The sequence below is a fragment of the Podarcis liolepis genome (genome assembly GCF_965112155.1).
Source record: "Podarcis liolepis genome assembly, chromosome: 1".
Classification (NCBI taxonomy): Eukaryota; Metazoa; Chordata; class Lepidosauria; order Squamata; family Lacertidae; genus Podarcis; species Podarcis liolepis.
In genome coordinates this window covers 68,574,574-68,596,860 of record NC_139554.1, presented here as the reverse complement: position 1 = coordinate 68,596,860, position 22,287 = coordinate 68,574,574, and the positions used below count along the sequence as shown (strand labels likewise).

The window sequence follows — 22,287 nt, the reverse complement described above, 5'->3', positions numbered from 1 at the left end:
GAAACTAGACGCAGTGATTCAACTTGTGCTTATACTTAGGATCCAGTCTCTGACAGACTCAAGTTTTCCTGCCTGACTGTATCTCTTGTCTTTCACTTTGTTAGCAGTGTCATGATCACATCTAAGGTAGAAGAGATGCCATTAGGGCATGCACTGAGCGTGGCCAAGTGACTCCTCAAGAAGCTGTGAACGGAACATGACAAAATAGCCAAATGCACACAGAGAGTGTGATTCGAAGTCACCTTCCTTATTTTAAAGCAAACTGATGAGAAAATGTGAAGAACTGAAGTCTGGAAAAACGATTAACAGAGAGAAACCAAAAGTGCCTGAGTCGTGGTGTTTTTCATGAAGGCTTTCTCTTGCTTCCAAAGGATCACTCCCTTTAGTGTGTGCTGTTTCCCCTCCAAAAAATGATGGAAAAAGTGTTCACCCATTGTGTTGGGACAGGTATCGGAGGGGTGAAAGATGCCCCCATTGCTAAGAACAAGGCAGCCTAAGTAACACTCCGAATCTAGCTATATAGATCCGTAGAGGTAAAGGTGGGACTTGGTAATCTGTCATAATATGGTGACCTGTGCAAGGCCAAAATTTTGCTCGCCCCCAAATGGATCTTCTCAATTATTGATCTTCTCAATATTGTGCCCACTTGGCTTAATGAACTGTGTGGCAGAACAGCCCACACCGCCATGAATCTAGCGCTGAGGAAAGAGTAAGGGTGAGCAATGGGAAAATTATGACGTTGACATCCTAGTTGAGTCATGTTCTATCCCCACACTGACCTCACAGCCATTTTGAGCTAGGGCAACGATGCAAAGCTACTGACTTTATTTTCCCTTAGTAATGCCATCATGTAGCCAAAAGCAATTGACTACATAACTCCAGTAAATGGCTGTGATCATATAGCAAAGGGGGTCAAATAAATCTTAAAACAACATGGCAAAAGCACATTTATAAGTTGGGGGATTTTGCAAGGTTGGGTTGATGGACAACATCTTGTCCCTAGAGGCAAACCTTGTGTCTCAAAAAGGTCTGTGCTTTAAAAACTACACAGTGTCAATTGCACCTGAAAGGATAATGGAAGCCTTTAAATTTATTCCTGATTGTTTTTGTGTTTCCATTTCCATTTAAACTTGTGTTTGTACAAAAAGCACACTTGAGAAGATGAGTGCTTCACCCTGTATTACTGAAAACAGGGTAGAGAGAAAGAAAGAAAATTTCAGCACCCATTTTTTTCTTATCGCTAATCATTCCATACATACAACTTGTGTTCTCTGATGGAATTCCTAAGTGCCCATGCACAGAATAAGTAAGTCACAAATGACATGAGCAACACAGAGGACTCTGAAACAATATTTTATTTCCAAATCTCAAGTATGTGATGCTATACAGTACAATACTAGCACACCTGTGCAAAGTTTTACAAAATTTAAAACAGGATACACAAAATAGTGCCTCTCGAGTTCCACCTACTTTAAAACATCAGTGCTGTGCACAAAATACACATGTGTCTTGTTAAAGCCAAATAAATAAAATATTGCACTTCCAAAAAAAACAACAACCCCAAAACAAAATCCTATTTTGGTGTGTATGGTGTAAGTTTGCTGACTTGCTCTTTGTAGCCACATGAGTCCTATGAATTTAAAGGAACAGAACTTTTTTTTAGAAAGACCCCCCAAAATGCATAATCTTTTTTTTGTCTCAAAAAATATGGCACTGATTTGTAATCCATTGAGCCAATACTTATTAACAATTTAATTATGTTTGGTCTAAAATCCTGTTAACAAGAAGACTGACATTTCAGGTGCTCTATACATTAAACTGTTTTCCCAATAATTAGTGAAACAGTAAATCATTTTTGTAGCAGGTAGATGGCTCCATGTGTCAAAGCTATGCATCTTAAGTAATTCTACTTTAAAAAAAATGCAGTGGTTTCACAGTAGAATTATTGTAAGGGAAGAAAATGCAGAATGAGGTGTTGCCTCTCAACTTACATTGGTATTATCCCATAGCGTTGGTTCAGGTTTAACATTTCTGCTGCCTTAACCATGCGTAAGGACTTTTGACTACATGCTCTACCCCACCTGCATGCTCAAACCCCAACCTCCATATATGAATTCCTTCCGTTGGCTTTAATCATGATTAAGGCTTACATCAGCATTGACTTCAATGATGGTTAATATACTAATTATGGTTTGCTATTGAACAGAAAGTGAAAGTTTGTTTTAAAATTCTGGTTAGCAGCAAACAGTGGTTTGGTTCAGAGGTAATGTAAACTTTAGCAGTGGTTAAGATTGGGAAGAAAATGGTAGAGAATTCACTCCAGAAAGGTCATGGAGCTCATTCCTGCAATTTATGAGCAGATCCATGATCTGACCATAGCTGAACAAAATGAACTACTAATATCAGAATTTAATTTTGTAAAGTTGGTTGATCACCTGATAAGAAACGTTCCACTGTCTAGGGAGTTAACTTTTCCCTTTTACTTATTGAACAAAATATATAAACCACCTAATTTAAATAAATAAATAAATCAAGCAGTTTACATAAAATAGCTTTCTGATTTGGGTTTTTGCAATATCATTGTTATTCCTAATTTCCTGATTGTCTGCAGCAGAAGGTGTGCCTCAACTATATTTCACTAGAGTGAAAAACTACATTGTATCTATTCCATATCAAAGTCATGTCATTCAAAAGCCAGCAAAAAACCTTTAATTTGATTATTTGCCCCCCCCCTGTAATTCCCCTCTTCCAGTTTGAGATCAAATGACACACTTTCTCATTAGCCTTATTAAACATACTTAATCACAATATTTTACTCTTCTGGAGCCGCTTAGAGACATATCTGAAAATTCAAAGTTGAGTTTCAAACAGCTGCTTGAATCAAAATTAAAATCACACTTCTATTTCCTGAGACTCTAACGCTCATTAAACTGAAGATAAATTATCAGGCATCAAATGACATCAGTTATAAGTTTATAGTGGGCTCTACCTCTTTATCCTTCTCAACGCATAAAACAGATTCCTGCAAGAATAAGTTCCTACAATATGTCTAAGTGTTCAACAGAGTTTTGAACTCAGGCCCAGCTAGGAAAAGCTATTAATATCCTGTCTGAATCAGAGCTCACCATGCTTCCAACACTTCCTTCTGTGCCTCCAATTCCAATACAAGAGAAGTTATCAATTTCAAACACAAATGAACGCTAGATAAGCTTGTGCAAAAGGCTAGCACAGTTTGAGCACAAACATCACACAAGATGCTTCCTCCAATAGAAAGCTTCATGAATGATGAAATATACTCTGAGTCGAGTATGAATTTCAAGCTCAGTATATAACAAATGGTAAAACCACATCTGTGTTGTTTACATTCCATTGGCTGTCCCCTAACAGAAATGTCAGTTCTCTTCTGCAAATATACCACACCTTCTTATATGAATGCAATGTAGTTCTTTTCAGTTTGCTGTGCTTACAGCAGGTTACCAGTTATCACCAATGTAGGTGACAGATTTTGCAGACCCAGAGCCATTTCACACTTACTAGAGCATGTCTTCTGTATGCATAATAGAGACTGTATGTGACTGATTGGGCACCTCCACTGAACCACACCATGTGTATCATGTACCACATGCACATGACTCTGGTGAAATCTCCCCATTCAAAAAGAAAAGAATGAACAAAGTATGTGTGAAGTAACAAAGACTGTGTTGCAAGTTATGCTGTATGTGTGGTGGAGTGACAAATGTTCCTGCTTCCATTCATGCCGAGAACCTGTTTTGAGACCATTGGCACCAGCGTGTAGCCAGGACACAATGCCTTTAGTATTTTTCCATTTAATCTTTTGCTTATTCCTTATGATTGTGAAATCAATTCTCTAATCTATTATAACGCTAAGGGCTAAAAATAAATAAATTGAAAAGCCCCTGAAATTTATAGAAGGAATCAGTGCTGACATTTATATAGGAAGAAGGCCGCAAGTGACATCCCTCAGAAGCACTGGAATTTGTGTTCCACCTATAACCTAGATGTCAATGCCCAGTTTTTGGTCAAACACTATCTTTATATTCTCATGTAGTGATATTCAGGCACATCAATCAAATAACAATTAGCATGAAAGAGAGAACAGCATTTATTGGCTGGTGCATCTGGCTAGATAAAAATCACACGGCATTCACAAGTCTGATGGCACAGACGAAATTAAGCAGTAGGTTACTGATCACATTTAACCACCACAAAAGTGACAAAGCACTGCTCTGCTTTGTGCACCTCGGTTCTCAAACAGGTGCTTACTGCTGTATCGTTAAGCGGTTCTCCTCCCCGTTCATGCTTTTGTTATTCCGTGCGCTGGTCATGCTGCAGTCCTGAGTTCCACCAGAAGTATTGCTGGACAGCAGAACAGGTAGCTTTCACTCGTGGCCCAGTCGACAACTCAGTACATGAGGAAAAGTAGTTGTATAAACTGGAGATTCCCAGCACCACAGCAAAAATGACGATAACAGCAGCTACAATCCAGAGCACGTTCCAGTGTTTATGCAGTTTGGGGTACAGTATTTGTACATAGTGGATAACAACTTCAAGTTTGCTGTAAAATGAAAAGGAATCAAGCTAGTATGTAGAAGTTACAAGTTAGGTAGTTCCATTATTTGGAAAGCTACCATATCATTTAAGACTGAATGGCTTAGCAGTACAGATGGCTATCCACATCAGGTCATATCTCACAGGATCAAAGGTACAGCTGTCCCCATGAGCATGAAGTAGTTCATTATTTTTGTCTCAATTTTAGTACTTTCAGAATACATATCTTTTCTCTTTTTGTTTTTTGAGATGAAAATTGACATATTCATATTAAAAGTATTACAGTTGGCATCAGGAGAAAGATGCACTATTTGTGGCATGTACAGTCATTTAGATTTTTCATCATGAGATGAAACTGCCATCAAAGGTTCCAATAAAAACTAGATGAGAAGCTGACTGTCAAGGAAGCCAGCATATTCATTAAATTTGACTTCGGTTTCACAGCTATACCATTTAAAACATAGGCTAAGAGTATTGAAAACAAACAGGTAACACACAAGTATTCTAACAGCTCTTGTTCTAAATCAGTTTGTAAAGAGTATTACTTCTTGTTGTTAGCTGCTCTGAGCGTGGCTTTGGCCGGGGAGGACAGGATACAAATAAAAATTTATTATTATTATTTATTAGCGGTGTTTTTAAGGGGTAGGCCCAAGCCCTAGGACTTTTGTGCTGGCCTCCATATCTCCTCCACTCCCACCTGCAAAAAACGTTTTTCAAAACTTTGCTTAGAAGGCAGCAAGGCAAACCACAGTACCACTAAGACCCAGCCACTTGGCATCTTAATTAAGGCAAATTAAGTTTTGACACCAAGAGTCAGAGTTTGTTCCCCCCATGCTTTGAAAGTTGTCTTCAGTGTGCATTTTTGGTTACAGAATAGCATATGCATATTCTATGCAGATTTGCCTCATAAGTCTGTGCCCAGAGTCTTTTAACTGCTTAGGATATTCCTACACAATCCCTCACTTTCTCCTTCATGTAACATAAATGTATTTTAGAGGCTCAAATGCGATTGAATCATCATGTATGAAAGCACTCCTTGTCCCAATACCTTTATAAATTTTATCCACTGGCTCATACAAACAATAAAATGCCAACCTGAATTTATCTGTTTAAATTTCATCTTTCCAGGAACAACAGTAACCTTGCCTCTGTTGCCCATAAAATTATTTTTGCTTGGAAGAGTTGTTCTAAAAAAGCTGGTTGGAGTAGCTTTACCCCACTGATGGCATTCTTCTGAATTAACCTCCAAAGCATCCCAGAAGGCAGCACACATTTAATAATACAAATTAATATTCACTTTCTAAATCAGAGGAGAGACCTCCAGCTGTTGTTGGACTACAACTTCCATCATCTCTGATCATTGGCTATGCTGGGTGGGCTCATTCAATGGGTGCTCAAGTCCAACAGCATCTGGAGGGCCACAGACAGGTTCCTGCCCCCCTCTCCAGCTGTTTTCTCACCTGTGCTGCTTGCTGATTTCATCCTCGCTTTCACCTGCTACACATTCTTTGGGGCTCTCATCTATTTTCTCTTCATCATCTTCTTTCAGCACTTCAAGTTCTTTGGTTTTCTTTAAGCCTTCCTGATAACTTTAAGGGGGGGGGGAGACACATGTACTCTTCTTTTTCATTTTTAAATAAAGAGCGTAATTCATTCATGCTGCATGGCTCAGACAAAAAAATTAAACAATCACAATGACCTTATTCAGTCTGCCTCATGCTTCTACTGTACTTGCTCCTGATGCCACCACTGTCACTGTCCTATTTTTAAAAAATATATCTGATAATCTAAGGTTGGTTTCCAAGTTACCCAGGTATTCTATAATAATAAGGTATGTATTTTGAACAAACCTAGAAATTCATTGAGGAAAAGCAGAGTGAAGGAAGGCTTTGTTTGTTTGCTAGTATGGCATTTCTCTCAAAGTTTGAATCAGGTGGGTAGCCATGCAGCTTCAGGGGCAGGGCCAATCGTACGGTTCCACTGCCCCTTGATTTCTTGTTGCCCCTTGTGGGTGATCAACATGCAAAGGGTACTATAATGTCACCTAAATCTGACCTGAGAGGCTATTGCTGTATCAACTAGCTTTAGAAACAACCAACGTAAAACAGAATTTGCCAAAAATAAGGAAAACAATTCCCAACTAAATGTAGGACAAAATACAACCTCATCCAAACACAATAGCTGGGCCTGAAATTTGCTTTGTGATCAATGGGCTAGCCTTGATAAACAGGGAATACTACCAACAAAAGCAAATGGAATACTCCAACATGCAGGTGGGGAATGGGCTCGGTTGGATATCCATGAATCGTGATGAGAGAAGAGCACATGCAAACTACCCACACATAATTATAGCTAAATGTAATAATGAGATCTGAGTAAGTCCTGTTTATTTTGAGAACATGTCCCTGCTAAAATGCCACACAGTTGCTTTTCCAGCTGTGACACCTATAGAGGCCATAGTCCCCATATCCCAATTATCAACGCTGGAAGACACTAAACTCTTCAGATCAGTCAAGATTGATAGAGTCTAGTAGTGTAGTAGAGATTATAGCATTACTCTTTAAGCACTAGTGATAACTGCAAATAATCTGGGCGATGTGGAATCCAAATCAGTTTCAAACTGCTTTAAGTGGTGTAGCTTTCTTCCAAAGAGCATGGGAAGCTACTTTGTATTTGCTAGCAGAAGTATTCAGTCTCTTTCCTGGGCTAACAGTCCTAGTGGTACAGAGGCAGGAGCCATGTTACATAATAAACCACTGTGTTTGTAGACACATTCTAAATGGGGAATTCTGACCTTCCTACTTGTTATGGAATTCTAAACATGAACAGAGGTTGTATATATTTAAAATTAACAGACATTATGTCTTATTGGTTTATGTGCTAAACACACACACACACACACACACACACACACACACACACGTACATTACCTCAGGGTTCTAGTTGTCTCACCAACAACTCTTTAAGCTCACCAACAACTCTTTAAGCTCCTACTTTGGAACTGGCTCTGTTACTCAGATATATGAGCCCAATGACTTTCAGTGAATCACTAGACATAATTTGTGATATGAATCAGGCTTATTTGGTTACAGTTTTGTTTTAATTCTTTTTCTCAACTTAATTGTTATTAGCCTTTTGAATACATGGTGCCCTTCTGTTTTTGCTTAAATGTAGATGCACAACTGCTAAGGCAATGGAAACTGATGAGAAAACAAAGGAATGAAATGTGACTATCATCTCACTGAATTTTGTGTGTGTGTGTGTTAATTTGTTCTGTTTTGGAAATCCCATATTTGCAGTATAAGGACAAGCACAAAGGACGTTTTCCAGCCTGGTCACAGGTTCTTATAATATCAGTGGAAACAGTTGTTCCTGGCAAGTTGTTCCTGCTTTCAATTTAACCTGAGGACTGCCATTTGTTTAGTTTAATTTTAATTTATTTGAATTAATTTTGGGATGCATTTTAATCAATTGATTGCTTATTTTTATGTATGTTGTGCTATTAATATGATGTTAGCTGCTCTGAGCCCAGCTCCAGCAGGGGAGGGTGGGATACAAATAAAAAATTATTATTGTTTATTATTATTAGAAAGATTCTACATTTCTGCAAATCATTTATTTGCATAGCAGCCTATAAAATTCATGAAAGCAAGAGGAACCCATACACATCTGCACTAGCTAATAATTAAAATAAATTGCCCATAATGTAGCCTCCCTCTTTAAGAATTCAGAATGCACACATACTCACCCTTTGTTATAAGCCTCTTCTTCTATTTTGGCTTTTATCTCTGGGCTGATCTCTTCCAAGGCACTCTGTACCGGTGCTGAAGGAGGTGGTTCACTCTCAGGGTCCCCATTTGATTTTCCACTAGTAAATTTAAAATTAAACACAGATAACTTTATTATCTCATCTAATATTATGTACCCCCACCAGAATGCTTATGGGTCTCTTGATCTTTGGGAGGGTCTTTGGTGTCCACACAGTGCAAAGCCTTATAAATACAGCTGGGCTGAACACTTGATCCAGCCCTAGTTGGTCTTTTAGTGGGAATATTACATACCACAAAGCTCAGTGGGTCAAGCTGCCATTTGACTCCTCCCTTCCCAGAATTGCCTCCTGCAGTTTCCCAATATAACCCTGTAGGGTATTATGAAAGAGCGATTGCCTTGAATTTTCCTCTTCCTTTCTCATCCCTTTTTATTTTATGTCACACTCCCTTGAAATTACTTGAAATGGTAAAGTGCCATTATGTGTACACACCTTCAGAGCTGTTGTGTGCTCTGTGCTTCCCCTCTGAAATCCCTTTTCCATTCGTAACTTTTGACTAAGCAATTCTATTTCATCTTCTCTGCTTTGGTATTTACCATGTTCACACGCTCTGGAGCCCCTATTGCAAAACTGAGTGCACATTCTGGCTAAGTTAGTTCTACAACAAATAGAGTAACAGCACTGTCACCTTCAGTCAGCAGGTTGTTTTGGGTCAGCTTTAATAACATGAGGCGTTCTTTCAGACCTGCTTGGCTGGTTTGGACAGCCAGACAATATACGTAGATTCTAATAAAATTCAAAAGACGGAAACAGAAGGCATTGTCCCAAAGGAAAGGGTTGCAGCTTGATGCTAAGCTTCCCTGTCTGTTATGGAAGCAGAGGCCATGCAAGAACAACTTGGGGGATTTGCCTTGGTGATGTCAGAGAACTGCAGTCCTGTCTTGGGCACTGCTGCTTTCTGATTGCTGCTTAGCTGGGAAGAGAGATTTTGTAGGGATATTATACAACTCCAGGAATTCTCTCACCTCTAAAAAAAAAATGATCCTGGAAAAACTCCACTGAAATTCTCATTGCTGTGGAAAAGCTAGATACTTTACATAAACACAGCATCATCTTGGACCCTTCAACAAATCACTAATCATAATTCTGAAATGTCAGCAAGACATTTCCTTCAAATGTGCTGTATTTCCTGAAGGCAAGTGCTCTGCCCTGTGAGAAAAGCTGCCAATATACAGTAAACTTTCTAGGAAGTACGTTCATGCATGGAGTTCCAAAACACAAGTACATCCTGTGTTCTTAAGAAAAATCTTTTGATAAAACCTGAAACAATGGCTGGGCTGGGCATTTGTTATTCTCATGTTTAAAAGCCTTCATTCAGCATGAATGACAACTTTAGGTTGTCTCTAAGTTCTACTCAGAACAGAATGGACTCAAGTTAGTCATGTCAATTAACTTCAATGGGTCTACTCTGAGTACAACTAACATTGGATTAACCTTTTATAATACACATTATTCTGGGATGGGTACAGATAACTTTTTGAGAGACGTAACTGCCAGGTTATAGCATGGACAATGTCTGTTAACTTTTTTTAACAGGTATAAATAATGCAGATGGGCAAGATATTTAAAGTACTGTATCTACCTTCATTGGCAAAATATTGATCTTATTCCATCAACTTAAACTCTTTAAGGAAAAAAGCTCTTTTTATGACAGCAGGAATTATCTGCTCTGCAATTCTCAATATAGTAAATATTTGTTAACTCACTTCTCTATAAGCGCTGATAAGACGGGAGTTGATGTCAGATTGCTTCTTCCATTTGACGACTCAGACTGTGGATAAAGATGTCCATTCAATTTCATTCAAGCAGCAAACAACACAACTATATTTCTTACATGAAGGTGTATTCAACATACATACATAAAAATGTGAACGGTCCCCAAACATAAATTAGGTGTTTTCCTGCGTACAGGAAGCCTAGTATTGTTCAGAACATCTCTAAATACCTCCTCTATAGAAGGGACAGGAAGCCTACAGCCCTTCAGATGTTTGTTGGACTCCAACTTCCATCAGCCACAGCCATGATAGTTAATAGTGATGGATGGGAGTTGTAGTCAAACAACATCTGGAAGGCCGCAGGTTCCCCATCTCTGTTTAACGGTATATTTCTCACCTCTGTCTGTGTATCAACATAGTTTACTTCTGAGGCGAATATATATTTTTTATTTATATGACTGTTGTATCAAATAGCCTCAGATTTATAAAATGTGGCACAGTCACACCTGTGTGCGGAGGTTTTTCTTTAAAGCTTTGGTTTCTCTAGAATGTTAGAAATTTGAAAAAACTTACCAGGGATGGCATCAAAGGTATGGGCGATGCAGTAGGTGACTGGCCAGGGAGCTCAAATTTTGAAACAACAGCAACACTGACTCGTCTTCGAGGCATCTATAATAATAATAAAAAAATATTTCATTACATAAGTGACTCTAAGTTCTACTTTCATAGGCTGCATATCAGGCAGATTAGGGGAAAGGAGAAAAAAAGGACAAAACCATGGGTTCTTTCAGGAGTGACCTTTATTCATAGTTTGAGCCTAAGGGGTTAAATCTATCAGTGTGGGTCCTGTAGAAAAGTAAAAGACTTCTGGGAAACGATATACAATGAATTGAAGAAAATGTTTAAGATAACTTTTGTCAAAAAACCCAGAAGCCTTTTTACTTGGATTAACAAGGGATGAAATTCCAAGGGACTTAAAAGGGCTATTCATGTATGCAACAACAGCCGCATGAATGTTGCTTGCCCAGAAGTGGAAAAAAGAGAAGGTACCAACAAAAGAGGAATGAATAACTAAGATGATGGACTATGCCAAAATGGCAAAGATGACTGTGAAGATCACAGAACACGATGAGAAAAAGTTTGAACAGGAATTGAAGGAGTTTATAGACTATTTAAAAGACCACTGTAAATATATTAAAATGGTAGCAGGTTTGAAATAACATTTATGAAAGCATATAATTGGAAATTAGGATGAATAAGAGGGGAAACAAAGAGTTTGGAGAAATAAAATAAGCTGCAAGAGATCAGGGGGGCAGAAAATAGAAAACTGAAATCCAGGGGAGAGGCAGTTGGGGGGGGGAGTCTATATTGTATCTTTGGAAAAGTACTGTATTGAACTTATAAAATATTGTGATTATAAAATTTGAAAATAAAATGTTTTTAAAAATAAATAAATAAAAATGAGTGTGAACGAGCAGCCACTTATGCAGCTGAGCTTTCCCTTCCCCTCCTTCCCCCTGCAAATCCCACGTGCTCAAAAAGATCTGCTCTGAAGGGTTGGGGGATACCCTCTGGAGCAGATTTTGGGACACGCAGGGCGCTGGAGCAGGGAAGGAGAGAAACTGTAAGTCCCACTGTGCAAGTGTGTGGATATAACTGAATTTCACCCTAATTCTATTCTAATGTAGATAACTAATAAAGAATTGTTACTGTAGTTTTGTAGTATGCCCATTTGCATACCAGTTGTATGCCAGTTACAAAAAGGAACCCTGCAGCATTAAATCCTAAGAAGCCTGAAACACCAAAGTTTGCATGTGGTGCATGGCACAAGCCTATGCGTGTTTACTCAGATGCAAGTTACATTCCATTCAGTAGGACTTGCTCCCCAGTAAGTGTGTCTATGACTGTAACCTTAGTTTGATGGATTTCTAAAGGCCAAACTACATATTATGCTCCACATCCTTTTTTAAACAACAACAACAACAACAACAACATGCTTTTGTTTTGAAAGAAAAGCAGCCATGCCGGGTCCCAATTCTGATTCAAGCTTTGTGCCAGTTCTCCTTAGAAAATCCTGACTTCTATTGCTGTTTGCCTCCCTGTTGACTTTCTACTGCAACAGCAGCTTTTATATGTGAACTGGTTTCCTGAAAGTTACGTTTCAAGCTGGGGGAAAATATTTTGGAAGTGCTTGAAAAAAAGAAAGAAAAATGAGCAAGTTGTTTGGAGTACATGGAGAATCTAAGTCGCTGGGATTTTTTTTTTAAAAAAACACTTATTAAACTAAAGCTTTTTAAAACTTGGAAGAGTACCTTTCCAACAGAAAGAGACATGGATCTTGATGTACGGGGCACACCATCTTCTGTACCATAGTAAAACAAAGCCAACAAAAGTAAGAATAAGAATTAGTGTTTGAAAACAGACATGCATTGCCAGCACTAAAATAGTAAGAATTTTTTTTATATTGAAACAAATGTGCTTTTAAAGCAAAACAGTATATTATCTAAGACTAGGACGTATGTCTTTTTTTGTTACAAGTGCAATTGGGTCAAATACCTTGATAATCTGCTTTTATATCTATGTAGATTTGAGAGTAGTCAACTATAAGTTCACAGCAATAAAGACATGCTTTAAAATATTGTGTGGTGGGGAAGAAGAGACTATTTTACCAGGTGAGCCATAACTTCTGCTAGAATTTTGATTGGCGAGTTTCTTATACTCCATGAGCTCAGCGTGATCTTTTTCATATGTTCTCTTCAAGTTCTCCACATACTGCATCATAACTTCAGTGGCCTTTGACATGCGCTTCTCCTGCAAGGAGGAGATCAAGTATCGCACAGAAGTATGTTTTCAACAAGAAATGCATGACATCATCTCAAGCTAGAAGAATGCCTGAATCTAATGCTCACCCTTTTTGGCCAAATTATGCTTCAAAAATTAAGGTGTGCATTAGATTTGATGACACATTTACATTCTCCAGCAATTTTTTTTTTGGGGGGGGGGTTAAGATTTTGAATGATGCATTAGACTCAAATAAATACGGTAATACAACACCATCATATTATCTGGCTACAATACAAAGGCAGAGGTGTGGTCCTAACTTTACCTAGGAAGAAGTGACTAAAGATAGAACTCAAGGGAACTATTTTTGGTGCTCCAAGCAACCAACCTACTTTGTTACCTTGCCCTATGGGCTCCTCTGCAGGATGTCAGGATAGCCCACCTCATTGGGGCATTATTTCCTATGACCTAACTCCCTCTCATTGGGCCGCCTCTGGGTAGAGCAAACTCCTGAACCAAAGTAGTAATTTGGAAGTATGGCTTGAGATCAGTTTAACGGGAAATTCCTGAGGAAACTGCACAGACACACCTCTAGCAATAATTCCTAAGTGGCTCCTGTTATGTATTCAGTGGTCTATGTTTGCCTGAGCTTGAGTCTGGACTAAGAATTCTGAGCCCCTGTGTTCTGATTCAATACATGATATCCAATCACAGAACATTTCAAGATTTGGGCCTCTGCCATTGGCCCTTAAACTCTTAGTCATGATTTGCAGCTTGGAAGTTTAGACAGCCAATCACGCTGGGAGTGGGAGTGGCCCAGGCTTTCAGAAATGTATATAAGCAGTTGCTTTGTCCCTGTTGGCCAGTTCTGTGAGTTCCATAAAGGTTCTTGCTGCTATCACTGTGTCTTGCCTTGCCACCTACACTTCAGCTCCAATTCCTGATCTTCAGCTAGCTTTTGAAACGATGGTTTTAGAGAGCCAGAGGGCAGAGACCCACAGCTTAGTGGTAAAGGATATGCTATGCACATAGAAAGTCCTTTGTTCAGTCTTTGGCATCTGCAATTAAAAGGATCTTTAGAAAGTCTCACAAAATATCTGCCTGAAACCTTAGGGAGTTGCAGTTGGTCAGACTTCAATGGACCTCTATCCTCTGTCCAGGCAAGCAAGAGGCATGGTCACAGTTTGATAACCCATTCCAGCCAGAGAAAAGCATCTCAAGCAGGTGTGGAGGTCAGTGAAGGCTGTTCCACAAGAAGAGGGTATGTGGCCCAGGGAGAGTCCCAAGGGCCAGAGAGGTGGGCCTAGAGGGCCACATTCAGCCTTAGGGTATGAGATTTTTAACTGCTTTAGGACCATGTTTATTTCTCCTCACTATAGCCAACACTCCCTACAAAACTTTATTTTTTCAAGTAGTGAAGTCGGAGCCGATACAGGGTATTTGATTCCAAGAGTCTTACCTGGCGAACAGCTCCAACCATTTCCGCTCGACTAGATAATCTAGAGGCCAAACGATGCAGCACTGCCATGTCCTCCAACAATCTCTGATACATGTCTCTGTGCTCAGAATGATGCCACAAGGCAGCTGAAGACTGAAGCGAGAGCATGAACTAATGTATCAAATCAAGGAGCATGTATAGCAAATGAAGTCATTGTGGTTTTACAATTCAAAGGTTGTCCACCTTTGTTGTCCCTTGGGTCCATTAAAACTATAGAAAGTTCTTGCACAACAAACATAAAAAGGTCCCTCTGTTATACAGCTACTTACAGTTTTCAAAACCTAAACAAGGCTTGAAATTCCACTACAGATATCAAATCAAGATCTTATATTCTAGATATCATTACACCTCTTGACTACAAAGAATCAAACTTCATGCTATCATGAAACAAGGGCTTACCCACACTCACCTTTCCTCTGTGCTTTCCAGGCATAGTCCATCCTTTAAAGCTCTCTGTCCAAGCACTCTCTTTTTTTGCTCCAGAGCTATCCCCATGAAAACCCACTCTTTAAAGCTGAATCGGAGAAAAGGACAATCCATTGAAAACCTGAATTGCCATTTGTTGTGTTTCAGCTTTAAAGAGTGGGTTTTTGCCCTTGTAAGATAAAAAGTTTATTATGATCTACAAATTGTTTGTTGGTTAAGGCAAGATACTATTTGTGCTTTGTTAATCTCACAGCTCTCTAAACAATGAAGAGTAATAAAAAGTTGACTGCAAGCAAAGATTTGTTCATTTTTATTTTTATTTAAAAGCACAGATAATCCTTCAATGGGGCTTTAAAATTCCAGTGGAAAATCTTGTAAACATTACAATCCTCAATTAGCTCATCTTCAGTTTCTTCATTGTGCTACCCTTCTTGGCGAATCTTATGACTGGTTTTGCATTTGAGATGCAGTCCATCAAAATCATGTGCTTACCAGCCTACAGTTTAGTTTATCTGGTTAACCAGAGGTAGAATAATGATTGTGATAAGCAAATTAGAAAGCAAGAAAACTAGGGCTTCTGCTACATTGTAATCACCTCCAACCTCTCCTTTTTCAAAGTTTGATACTTGGTTAGGGCCAGCAGTGGGCTCTTTCTACATTTTCCCATTGACAGGAGTATTTTCATCACAAAACAAATAGGGCAGTGGCAGTGTTCATCACCTCATGGAAGAAGCACTTCAACAAGTAGAACAGCAATTTTCTACTATTGGAAATTGGAGATACAGAAAGTGAATCCTGCTGCGTGAGTTTCAGTAGGGTTGCCACATTTTAAAAAGTGAAAATCTGGACACAAAAGTTGTTGATGAGCGTTTTTAGTTTTGCCCAAAGATGTTGAGTTGTTTTTGCAAAATCTTAAAAATAAAAAATGAGTTGTGGAGCTATTTTTTAAATAAAATTTGCCAACATCTACACTACCGACATGGGCTGCCATACGTCCGAAACTAGGGTTGCCATGCGTCCTGACATTTCAGCAATTTCCGCCAGGACGCTGTTTACAAGGGCTGAATACCAGCTATGTCCAGGAAATTCCGGATGTATGACAACCCTAGTTTCAGTATAGTACATACAACTCTAAAAGTGCTGCGCTCCTGAACATGAGTCAGCTTCAGATATACATCCAAGAAACATAGCCCTTGATTGATAAACATGAGATTTACACATCAGACTTCCCATTTAAATGAGAAGCCAAACAATTTTCAGGCTGAATGGGAGGAAAGAAGTCAGTGTGGGTGAAACGTCCAGTACCAGAAAGGAAGCATACTTCTTAGATGACATTGCACTTTGATGCCAGTGGAAGCACACATACTGCAAATTGTTTTAGAAAAGCAACCTATTTCATGCAATTCCCGACAAGAGTAATTCCCATACTGTGAAAATGTGTGAATTGGCATCGTACCACGACATCAGTCTCTACTACATCTATTTTGCAGCACAATCACATACTTATCTATCCATATTTCAGCCCTACAATGTCCAGTGGAGCTCACCCACAGGCAAGCATGCGCAGGAGTGCAGCTTCCATTGTAGCTAAGTCTGCAATCCCACACACACCAAGCCCAATGGGTTCCACTCCCAAGCAAACATGCTTGGATTGGGCTGCAAATATCTCATGTTTGAATCAGTTTTTACCTGAGAAAGAAACGCATGAACAAATAAGAATTGCTTTGCCCACTCTTCCTCTGAAAGATACCAGTATAAAAGATGTATACATAAACGATTATAAAGAGATTTATGGACTTCCTGCAGAAATTCCTCGCTCCTTGCTTCCTCTATCTTTAGGTGCATTTACTTAGGGCATTTTTAAGGCATGAGATTACACATTCTTCACTGTATGATGTCAAGTATTCAGCAGTTCCCTGCCCAGGAACATAAATAGTAAAGAACAGCAACTACCTCCTCCATGTTTAGGATGGGAACTCTAGGAAATACAGCAGGATTGATGCATACACAACATATGCAATCATGATGCCAAACTTCTCTGCAATAAATGGTAAACTAGCAGAATTCTGCTGCTTTCATCTAGCACATACACTGCTTTCCCCTCTCAAACAGAATTGAAACCCAAGGTAGAAGGAATGGTGAGTACAGAAAAGGAGACTGAAGAAGAGATCTGAGCTCCATAACATAGGGACCTTGAGTCTGAACTCTGTAGAACAATCTGACTTAGAAGTGTATGTTGGGATCACAGAATGCTGTGTAAGATACTAAGTCCGCAGGCTTGAGTTTGCTAGCTGATGCAACAGGCTGATCCAATCAGCCTGCAATACTTTCTATGGAGGTGCTGGGTCAGAGTGACTCAGCAGTAATGTGCTGACAGTTGATTGGCTGTCATCGGTTTAAAAGGGAAACCTGTCCAGCAATAAGGTGGTGGTGTAGAGGAGTGTGGTCAGAGAGAAAGAGTCTTCCTATTTGCCTTAAGGTGCAGCCAGGTACTCTGTCTGACTGTATGAACTGCTTCTGTAGATATTTGTATATATAGCTCACAATAAATAATACTGCACTGAAGAACCTGGAACTCTGAGCATTTCTGCTAAAGTGCCACGAAGAATTTGCAACAGTGTATGCTTCTAACTAACTTACTGTGAAGCAGAGGTGGATAACCTGTGACCCTCCAGAAACTGTTGGACTGCTACTGATGGCTGGGGCTGATGGGAGTTGGAGTCCAACAACTTATGGAGGGCCACAAGGCAGCCCCCCCCCCGTCTGGTATTTTACACCTATTACACCACTCATAAACAATATGCTTCTTTTGTTTTGTTAAAAAAGCACAGTGGTACCTTGGTTCTCAAACTTAATCCGTTCTGAGAGTCTGTTCAACTACCAAAACCATTCGAAAACCATGGTGCGGCGTCCGATTGGCTGCAGGAGGTTCCTGCATGCAAGCGGAAGCCAAGTCGGAAATTCAGATTCCAAAAAACGTTCGCAAACCAGAACACTTACTTCCGGGTTTACAGTGTTTGGGAGCCAATTTGTTTGACAACTAAGCTATTCGATAACCAAGGTATGGCTGCAGTTCCAAGAGTACATTATTTTTGCAACATTCAGTTCCACCTACTGCAAAAATCAACCTACCGCAGAACAAGAAATTCTAGATTATGGCACAGAATTGAAATGTGGCCATTTTAGAGATTTAAGTTGGCTGGTCATCAATATGAGTACTGAACAGTTAATGATAACATAGGATTTGGTGACATATTTGGCAGCAGCCTTCAAAATACCTACCAAAATTCACAGCGTAAACTGCAGTGAATGTTCACCATGGTCCTCTTACCGTAATAGCAACTTTAAAATGATCCAGTTCCTTCTCTGTGTTCTCCTCAGCAAGATTCCTCTCCCTCTCAGCCTGGTTAATTCTTGATTCCAATGTATAACTATCATTTCTGAAAGCCAATGAAAGTTGTACAAACACATTCTGTTGAGGGAGGGAAAAGAAAGGCCTCGTTGAATTCTGTTTACCAGTCATATCCATGCATAAAAGGGGGAAATTGTTTTTGCATAAAGTTGACTCATGGAATCATAGAATTGTAGGGCTGGAAGGGACCTGAAGGGTCCTATAGTCCAACCCCCTGCAATGCGGGAATCTCAGCTAAAGCATTCATGACAGATGGCGATCCAACCTCTGCGTAAAAACCTCCAAGGAAGGAAAGTCCAAAATCTCCCATGGGAGGCCTGATCCATACACTAGTAGGAATTAATTTCCACAAAGAGAAGTGTCAAATCCACCTCGATTCATATTCTCCAGCTTGGAAGAATAGGTTGAAGTTACTTCGCAGGCAAGCACATTCATTTCACACAGTCCAAGGCTGTACTGAGACCACAGGCATTACACTGACCAATGTGAAATCAGTGCTTGCAGTAGTAACATATCAGTTCAGTCCCTTTACTCCTGACCACAACTGCTAAAGCTTTATTCATTATTTATTTAGCAAGATTTAGCTATCGCTTAAATAAAAAATATATCTCTAAGCAGTTTATTTGATAGTAGGAAATATTCATTATAAATTAATAAAAACAGGCGTTAGAAACAGTAAAATTATCAACACAGACATAAAACCTTTTACATAACATAACATAATTTATATGGGGCTCCTTGATGGATGCCAAGAACCTAGAACAGCAAAGCAAATGGAGAAGAATGGCACTCCAAGAAGAACATTAACTTTCCTTGCTACTTCCTACAGCTTTTAAAAATTGCTCTCTGTCTTATCCAGACACCATTTCTATGACATGGTAGGAAGAACAGCAGTGAATACCAGTGAATACCAGTTTGGCTTTATGATAAATTGTTGTTGTTTTATTGTCTTATTTTCTATGGATCTTTTTTATAGATACCACTTAGAAATACGAATAATTAAGTGGTACAGAAATGTTGCAGATAAATAAATAGTGGTAACCATCAACAATTCATGAGATTATGATCCATGATTCTGCCTGCCCTCCAAGGTCTTTCAAAGAGGCCCAGCTACTGCCAGAGGTTCACCAGACCCCTCTATAGTGATTTCTGATATTTAATGAAGGCTGTCTTATTGAAGACTATCTTATCCCCTAATTGGGATAGCTTTGATTAAGACTGCTGGCTCTGCTCCTTATTCTAGTTTTGTCCATTTTTGCTGATTTTTAAAATGGAATTTTTATGTTTGTTGTTAAAAATAATGACCCTTCTGACTCCAGTTTGGATTAGATTTTCTTCGAATAATGTCTTGAAGGGAGCCATGGAAAGGTTATCTACAAAATGTTGCTTGGTAGTATGTTGCACACAAAATATGATGACAAAGAGCCTTCAAGCATTTTACAATAAAAAAAAACAAAAGGTGACTTACCTCAACCTCTCTCTCAGTAAGCGGAGGAGAGCTGTAATAAAACGGGAAACTAAGTTATAAAGTTTGCCAGCGCAGAAAAAATGTCCTTAGGAATCATAGAGGCACCACTGGTGCATATGGTGGATTTTCCTATGGCCCTAGCTCCGGGGCATTGGGTGATTACTTCCCCAGTGAGATCAGAATGGCAGGGGAATAAGCCTCACTTCACAGTGAGCATCAGGCTTCCCTACTACTGTACTTAGATAAGGAAAAACCAAATATGCAGCTGCCTACCATGTATTAAATGCAGGTCTACTTTGGTCCTAAGTGTGCTGTATGTTCCTTGGCAAATGCAAAATTATTAGACTCTCAAGATCCAAGGTAATGTTTTTATAATGTTAATTTATTGTCACAGCATTGTGCTATATAAACACCACAAAGGCTGCTTCACTTCCTGTATTGGTGTAAAAGATAACACAATTCTGAAGAAGTTGGCAGGCCTAATATACTGTGGTCTTGTTTCTTACAAAGACTGAAGTGAAGAGGAAATATAATTTCCTTAATTTGGCCACAAAGACTCAGTAAGCATACAGTCATAATGCAAGGTCATTTATATTTTGAGCTTCTTGACCAAGTATAATTTCTGCTTAACGGAAGTTTTCCTTGCTACAAAACATATAAAAGCACATGAACTCATTCCCAAGAGAAGGTATCCTAAATAACCTATCTTAAGTAAAGTATAGCTTTAGTTAGTTTCTGATTACAACTTTGCATTACAATTTAGATAATACTAATTCAAATGCATAGACATTTTCTTACTTGTTAGATCTCCATCCCACTTTCCTTAGACGAACTCAGGGTGGGTTATGTAACTTTCCCCACATTTTATCATTACAACAATCCTGTGAAGTAGGTCAGGCTGGGAGAGTGCAACTGGAGTTTCAGAGCTTACTTGGGATTTGAATATCCACCACTGTAGTCCAGCACTAACTACTACACCATGTAGTAGGCATAAATGGAGGGAGAACACCTAAACTTTGGCTTTTTGAATCTAATGCACTTAAGTATCTCTTCCACAAAGCATTTGGGTGACAGTGTGAGTATCAGCACAGAGTGGTTTACCTTCCTGGAAGAGAGGTGTGCACACGGAGTTTTCGTAGAAGCGTGTCAGGGATGTTGGGCATCACCTCACATCTACTTTTTGCCTCTTCCTCCTCTGATGAGAAAGGCACTGGTGAAGACCCTGAAGAAGAGTTCAGAACTTAAAAAAAATTATTATCATTATCATTATCATTATTGCCAACACCACCACTTCTTCTACAATTGCTACTACTATTCTATTGCTTCAGTAATGCATCATGAGCTAAAGTAGTTTAACACATTACTAAACTTCGTACTCTGGTGGGCCTAATCAGAGGTGGATTTAGGGGAGCACGACTGTTTTGGTTGAATTGGGCATGGAGCCTTAGGGATGCCACAGGGGGCACAGAAACTATGATTTACAATGGAGTGAGGGGGCACCAAATTTTGGCATTGCACAGGGCGTCATTGAAATTTGAGACCCCAAGATCCGCCCCTGGCCTAATGTTTGAAGGGGATGAAGAAAAGGTATAGTCCACATTCTGCCGTAAGAAACCAGTATGGGAATAGGGCTAATCAGAAAATTCAGCAAAGGCACTACTGACTGAAGGTAAAATCCAGCTATTCAATGTGATTGTCACCTAGCATTTCAATACTGTCTTATCAATAATTAAGTGGAACCAACTTTCCTCTGTCTGGAAAGTGGCAACTGGGATACAACTTATATTGCCAGTGTCTGTTGACAATAGTTTTACTGACTTCAAAAAGGCAGAGATTACAAGCACATTGTACTAAATGGGATCCATTGTGATGGATGCAATAATTTCCACATGCAACAATGTGCTCTTTTCGCTCCCATACCCACACATATGGTGTCACATGAAGTCACATATGGTGTGGTCTTCAGTGGTGTATTCTAGCAAGAGGCCTCAGTCTGTTAAAAAAACACCCCACTGTTGTGGCCTCCTCCCTCCTAACCACAAGTACATTTCCCAACAAATTTTATCATATTTCACCTCTCTCCTGTTCAGCAGCTTCGCTTAGGTCAGGGAGCTTAAGTCCAATTAAATTTTGATTCCGCATCAATATGTGCTCCTGATTAGGTAGGAAAGAACTGCATTAATTCTTCACAAGAAATAACAAGCTCAGTGATATAATTATATAGTACATTGGCAAAGATGGTAGTAATCAAGTCGTTGGGATTTACATTGCATCCTTTAGCATAACAAATTTCCAGTCACCAAATCTAGAAACAATGCATTTAGACTTAGTAATGCTTAGAGTAATTACTCAAATAGGATTTAAGTTAACTTTAGTCCCATTGATCTTAATGGATCTATCATAAGTATGACTAAGTATAGGGATCCAACCCAATACAGTGGTACCTTGGTTTACTAACTTAATCCGTTCCGGAAGTCCGTTCTGAAACCAAAGCGTTCTTAAACCAAGGTGTGCTTTCCCGTAGCAGTGGGGGACTCAACTGACAAATGGAACACACTCAACAGGAAGCGGAACATGTTCAGCTTCCA

At 39.3% G+C, this 22,287-nt stretch overlaps 1 protein-coding gene across 4 annotated transcripts in view; it reads right to left on the bottom strand.

Moving 5' to 3' along the window:
• Window positions 1–1,337: 1,337 nt before the first annotated feature.
• IRAG1 (inositol 1,4,5-triphosphate receptor associated 1) overlaps window positions 1,338–22,287 on the bottom strand; it is a 91,455-nt gene continuing 70,505 nt past the window's right edge. For 2 of the 4 annotated variants that reach the window (XM_083476444.1, XM_083476443.1), the window contains exons 25-36: window positions 21,775–21,853; window positions 20,801–20,921; window positions 19,700–19,730; window positions 18,151–18,291; window positions 14,355–14,486; window positions 12,784–12,925; window positions 12,427–12,476; window positions 10,688–10,783; window positions 10,106–10,170; window positions 8,319–8,438; window positions 6,030–6,158; window positions 1,338–4,576 (exon numbers count right to left, since the gene is read on the bottom strand). In XM_083476444.1, the coding sequence (XP_083332570.1) occupies window positions 4,327–4,576; window positions 6,030–6,158; window positions 8,319–8,438; window positions 10,106–10,170; window positions 10,688–10,783; window positions 12,427–12,476; window positions 12,784–12,925; window positions 14,355–14,486; window positions 18,151–18,291; window positions 19,700–19,730; window positions 20,801–20,921; window positions 21,775–21,853 (1,356 nt within the window). In that variant the 3' untranslated portion in view covers window positions 1,338–4,326. Of the gene's footprint in view, window positions 4,577–6,029; window positions 6,159–8,318; window positions 8,439–10,105; window positions 10,171–10,687; window positions 10,784–12,426; window positions 12,477–12,783; window positions 12,926–14,354; window positions 14,487–18,150; window positions 18,292–19,699; window positions 19,731–20,800; window positions 20,940–21,774; window positions 21,854–22,287 lie in introns of all 4 variants that reach the window. The other 2 variants (XM_083476441.1, XM_083476442.1) reach the window with 2 other exon arrangements.